Source organism: Hyperoodon ampullatus (genome assembly GCF_949752795.1).
Source record: "Hyperoodon ampullatus genome assembly, chromosome: 11".
In the NCBI taxonomy this organism is placed as follows: Eukaryota; Metazoa; Chordata; class Mammalia; order Artiodactyla; family Ziphiidae; genus Hyperoodon; species Hyperoodon ampullatus.
This window is the reverse complement of record NC_136924.1, coordinates 34,566,996-34,572,815: the sequence shown is the minus strand read 5'-3', so window position 1 is coordinate 34,572,815 and position 5,820 is coordinate 34,566,996. Positions and strand designations below refer to the sequence as shown.

General features: G+C 64.6%; 1 protein-coding gene across 1 annotated transcript; it reads left to right on the top strand.

Annotated features, from left to right (window-relative positions):
• Window positions 1-1,324: 1,324 nt before the first annotated feature.
• On the top strand, window positions 1,325-3,784 carry ELFN2 (extracellular leucine rich repeat and fibronectin type III domain containing 2; the record flags this gene model as incomplete). The annotated part of the gene is made up of 1 exon (XM_079715852.1): window positions 1,325-3,784. One exon carries the CDS (start codon window positions 1,325-1,327, stop codon window positions 3,782-3,784), a length of 2,460 nt encoding a protein of 819 aa, XP_079571978.1.
• Window positions 3,785-5,820: the final 2,036 nt, after the last annotated feature.

The following is a 5,820-nucleotide window of genomic DNA, read 5'->3' as shown; positions in this document are numbered from 1 at the left end:
AGACATCCCCTGCAGGATCCGGGCCCCCTACTGGAAAGCACTTTGAGGAGGGGCTATGGAGGGTGTGTCTGGATTCCCAGACTCCCTCTCTTTCCCTTGGCTCTGCTCTTGCCTGCAGGATGAGCTCACCTTGTGCCCTCCCACTGCGGGAGACCCCAGCCTCTATGCATCCCCTCTGCCTGGGGGGCCCACAGCCATGCTGCTGTGCTCCCCCTCCCCCACGGAAGCCGAGACGAGGGGATTATTTTTGGAACAGGAGCAGTTACACAACAAATGAATTATTTATCTGTGAGCACGGAGGAGAGGAGGCATTTTGCTGGGCGTCTTAATTCTTTTCTGGATTGGAGGGTGGCTGCTTGGCTACGTGGCCATGTGTGCATGGGCCTGTTGTCGTACACAAGACTGTAGGTGTGTGTGTGTGTATACACCTGTCGATGTGAGCATGCCATAGAGTTCTGGCTCATGGGGGGGCCTGTGGGTCTTTGTTCAGGCAGGTGGGCGAGTGTGGACGCTAGTGTGCTGGGGCGTGTTTGTGTGTGTGTGCGCGCATGTATGTGTATGCGCCTGGCCTGTTAACTCTCCAGTCTCCCTTCTTTGCCCACTGGCTCCAGACTCTATCCCCTCCTCCCTCCCCCTCCCTTGTTTCTTTGGTCTCCCTCCTTCCATGTCCTGTGGCCCCCTCCTCCCCCTCTTGCTACCCACCCCCCCTTCTTTTTTTATGTAACACGGACCCAGAGTGCTGCTGGCACAGGAACCCCCGGGAGGGGGTGGAAAAGGGACTGGGGGCCTGCACTGGAGCTTAGGGGGGTTGCTCTGAGCCTTCACACTGATCTGTCACCCCCTCTCGGTGCTGCCTTTCAGGAACCAGGTGACAGATGGGTCTCTTCCTTCCTGTCCCCGTCTCTTGCGCTCCCCCCTCAGAGCTCCGGTCTCCAGCCTCCCGTGGGAATCGTCTGAAGTTCTGAGCCCAGAACCCCAGGGGGAAGAGGAGGAGGAGGAGGGAGAGGAAGTCAAGCCTCGAGAGCCCGGGCACCCCCCCGGCAGGAGAGGAGCACCTCGGGGAAGCAGACTGGGGGGCCTGTAGCCCCCGTGGCCCTGGCCTGGCCGTGGCACCCGGCTCCTGCGGGTAGCACCCCGGCCGGCCCCCAGCAGTTGGCACTGGCTCTGCCTGCCTCGCTTGGGGCCCCCAAGCTGGGGGTCGCCCCCAAGATGGTGGCGGCCCCAGGGAGGACTGTGCTGCCAGCCCCAGCCTCTGGCCGCTAGGCCACCTGCGCCCCGGCCCCCGACCCCGAGCCCGGCCTGTGAGGAGGCCGCGGCCGGAGCCATGCTGCGCCTGGGGCTGTGCGCGGCCGCGCTGCTGTGCGTGTGCCGGCCGGGCGTCGTGCGCGCTGACTGCTGGCTCATCGAGGGCGACAAGGGCTACGTGTGGCTGGCCATCTGCAGCCAGAACCAGCCGCCCTACGAGACCATCCCGCAGCACATCAACAGCACCGTGCACGACCTGCGGCTCAACGAGAACAAGCTCAAGGCCGTGCTCTACTCCTCGCTCAACCGCTTCGGGAACCTCACCGACCTCAACCTCACCAAGAACGAGATCTCCTACATCGAGGACGGAGCCTTCCTGGGCCAGTCGAGCCTGCAGGTGCTGCAGCTGGGCTACAACAAGCTTAGCAACCTGACCGAGGGCATGCTGCGCGGCATGGGCCGCCTGCAGTTCCTCTTCGTGCAGCACAACCTCATCGAGGTGGTGACGCCCGCCGCCTTCTCCGAGTGCCCGAGCCTCATCAGCATCGACCTGTCCTCCAACCGCCTCAGCCGCCTCGACGGCGCCACCTTCGCCAGCCTGGCCAGCCTCATGGTGTGCGAGCTGGCCGGCAACCCCTTCAACTGCGAGTGCGACCTCTTCGGCTTCCTGGCCTGGCTCGTGGTCTTCAACAACGTCACCAAGAACTACGACCGCCTGCAGTGCGAGTCTCCGCGCGAGTTCGCCGGCTACCCGCTGCTGGTGCCCCGGCCCTACCACAGCCTCAACGCCATCACCGTGCTGCAGGCCAAGTGCCGCAACGGCTCGTTGCCCGCCCGGCCCGCCAGCCACCCAACGCCCTACTCCACCGACGCCCAGAGGGAGCCCGACGAGAACTCGGGCTTCAGCCCCGACGAGATCCTTTCGGTGGAGCCACCGGCCTCGTCCACCACGGATGCCTCAGCGGGGCCGGCCATCAAGCTGCACCACGTCACCTTCACCTCAGCCACCCTGGTGGTCATCATCCCGCACCCCTACAGCAAGATGTACGTCCTGGTCCAGTACAACAACAGCTACTTCTCCGACGTCATGACGCTCAAGAACAAGAAGGAGATTGTGACGCTGGACAAGCTGCGGGCGCACACCGAGTACACCTTCTGTGTGACCTCGCTGCGCAACAGCCGCCGCTTCAACCACACCTGCCTGACCTTCACCACCAGGGACCCAGTCCCGGGCGACCTGGCGCCCAGCACCTCCACCACCACCCATTACATCATGACCATCCTGGGCTGCCTCTTCGGCATGGTCATCGTGCTGGGAGCCGTCTACTACTGCCTGCGCAAGCGGCGCATGCAGGAGGAGAAGCAGAAGTCGGTCAAGGTCAAGAAAACCATCCTGGAGATGCGCTACGGGGCCGACGTGGATGCCGGCTCCGTCGTCCACGCCACCCAGAAGCTGGGCGAGCCCCCTGTGCTGCCCGTGTCCCGAATGTCCTCCATCCCCTCCATGATCGGGGAGAAGCCCACCACCTCCAAGGGGCTGGAGGCTGGGCTGGACACGCCCAAGGTGGCCACCAAGGGCAACTACATCGAAGTGCGCACGGGCACGGGCGGCGATGGCCTGGCCCGGCCCGAGGATGACCTCCCGGAGCTGGAGAATGGCCAGGGCTCGGCCGCTGAGATCTCCACCATCGCCAAGGAGGTGGACAAGGTCAACCAGATCATTAACAATTGCATCGATGCCCTCAAGTTGGACTCGGCCTCTTTCCTGGGGAGTGGCAGTGGTGGCGGGGACCCTGAGATGGCCTTCGAATGCCAGTCCCTCCCTGCGGCCTCCACCACCTCCTCGACTGCCACCCCTGGGGGGCTGGAGCGGCCCAGCTTCCTCTCACCTCCATACAAGGAGAGTTCCCATCACCCACTGCAGCGCCAGCTGAGCGCTGATGCCGCCGTGGCCCGCAAGACCTGCAGCGTCTCCTCCAGCGGCTCCATCAAGAGCGCCAAGGTCTTCAGCCTGGACGTGCCGGATCATCCGGCCGCTGCGGGGCTGGCCAAGGGCGACTCCAAGTACATCGAGAAGGGCAGCCCCCTAAACAGCCCGCTGGACCGGCTCCCGCTGGTCCCGGCGGGCAGCGGCGGGAGCGGCGGCGGCGGAGGCGTCCACCACCTGGAGGTGAAACCCGCGTACCACTGCAGCGAGCACCGGCACAGCTTCCCGGCCCTGTACTACGAGGAGGGCGCCGACAGCCTGAGCCAGCGTGTGTCCTTCCTCAAGCCGCTGACCCGCACCAAGCGGGACTCCACCTACTCGCAGCTCTCCCCCAGACACTACTACTCAGGTTACTCCTCCAGCCCTGAGTACTCCTCCGAGAGCACGCACAAGATCTGGGAGCGCTTCCGGCCCTACAAGAAGCACCACCGGGAGGAGGTGTACATGGCCGCCGGCCACGCCCTGCGCAAGAAGGTCCAGTTCGCCAAGGACGAGGACCTGCACGACATCCTCGATTACTGGAAGGGGGTCTCGGCCCAGCAGAAGCTGTGACCCTCTCCTCCCTGGTGAGGTTGGAGGGGGAGGGCCAGGGGCACGCGGGGAAGGGCCCGGGCGGCCAGGCGGGGCACGCTGAGGGCCGAGGCCGAGGAGTGGACGTACACGCACACCCGCACGCACGCACCCACGCACACACCTGACCACCACCTGACTGTGAACCACCACCACCCGACAATACCGGACGGGAAAACAAAGACATGTTCACCTTAAAGTTTACACACTGATACTGAAACCAGTCGTCTCTACTGTGCTGCCCAGGGACTCTGCCGGGGTGTGCGTGCTGGGTGGGGCCGGCGGGCAGGCGAGGAAGCCAAAAGAGGGTGTGGGGTCTGGGGCTCTGGGACTAGGGACAGGTTTGGGGGCAAAGGAGCCCGGGGCGGGGATGGACCGAAGCCCCCCCTGGGGCAGGGAGCAGGTTCCCCCAGCTGGGGGACAGGTCACTTGGAGATTTAGTAGAAGATGGACATTGGGCATCGTTTCCTTCCTTTATGGATGGGGAAACCGAGGCCCAGAGAAAGGAATTGCTAACCCCAGGATCACATGGCAGGTGAGAGTCAGTCTCCCAACTTCCCGGCCCAGCGCAATCCCCCAGCCCCAGGAGCTCCCCCGGGGCCCTCACCCTCTGTTCACCCACTACCCGTTCTAGAGCTGTGGTCTCCTGGGGCTGTGGGACGTGAGAATCAGGCGGGTGCTTTTCCTTTCTAGAAAGCCCCATGGCCATGTCCCCCCTCCCGAGCGTGGAGCTGTGATTCATCACGTACAGGGGCCTCTGCGCCATACACACTCCCCACCCCCACCCCCCCGCCAGCACCCAGGAGAGGTGGGAGGTCCTGTGGACAGGGCAGGAGCAGATACGGGGACGGTCCACCAGCCCCCTTCAAGTGTCTTCCAAGTAGCCTGAGAGCTGCCGATGGGGTCTGAGGAGAGCGGCTGAGCCAGCAGCCACCGCGTCTCAGGTGCAGGCCCCACGCCCTGGCCCCCCCAGCCTCTCTGGGCCTCCAGGAGCCCTGCTCGTCCCAGAAGGGCAGCAGTAAACTGTGATGCCTGGGAGCAGTGGGGAGGTGGGATCTAATGGGGGCCTTCCTGCCTCTGCCCCCGCGTCCTGGCCTCCCACCGGCCTGACCCCCTGCCACGGGCCCTCGGGGCAGCATCTCAGCCTGCCCAGAGGAAGGAGGGCTTTCCGGAGCTTTTCCACTCACCCCCTCTTGGCTGCCCATCCCTGCCCCACCCCTCTGGCCTGAGGGGCTCCCATGTTTCCGTGGAAATGGCCACTCATCCCTTGCTGACCCCCATCCAACATCGAACAAAGCACAAACGGTGAGCACTCCCACCTCACCCCTGCTGGGAAGGAGCAGGCTGGCTTCCCGGGGCCCCTCCCCGTCCCTGGCCAGCCTCTGTTGCCATGGCAACCCAGAGCCTGGTAGTTGGGACCCTTGGGCTCTTGGGGGTTCTCTCTCTCGGTGTGGGTGGTAGAGGGCGGTGAGAGAGGGCAGGGCCAGAGGGGGTGGCTGCCTTTCTCAAGAGCTAGGGGCTTCCTGGGGCGCTATAAGGGGGTGGGTCTGGGTTCCTGAGACCGTGGGGTCTTGAACACTGTCAGGGTGCTGAGGGGCTGGAGTCAGCCGTCCCTTCGCCTGTGGATGGGAGGTGGGCCAGTAGGGGGCGGAGAGACTGTAGCTTTGCCCACCTGCCAGTGTGCCCCTGGGTGCCTCACCCACCGCAGGCGGGGATGGAGCCCACTTGGCTCTCCTCACCCTCCTGCCTTTGGCCTGTCACCCAGTTGGGTTTGTTGAGATTTGGGGAGTGTGACCGTGGGGTGAGGGTGGTTGCTGGGAGGGGACCGAGACCTGCACTGCGGGGGCATTCTGACAGGGAAGCTAGTGCTGTTCCCGTAGGATCTGGGGGAGGACCGTGGAGGACGAGGGGACCTTAGGGCTCAACCCAGCCCTTCTCTCACACCTACTTGGGGCACGGACCAAGCCCGGGGCTCCCTTTGGGGCTGACGTTTGCAAGGAAAGGACTGTTCTCCTGGG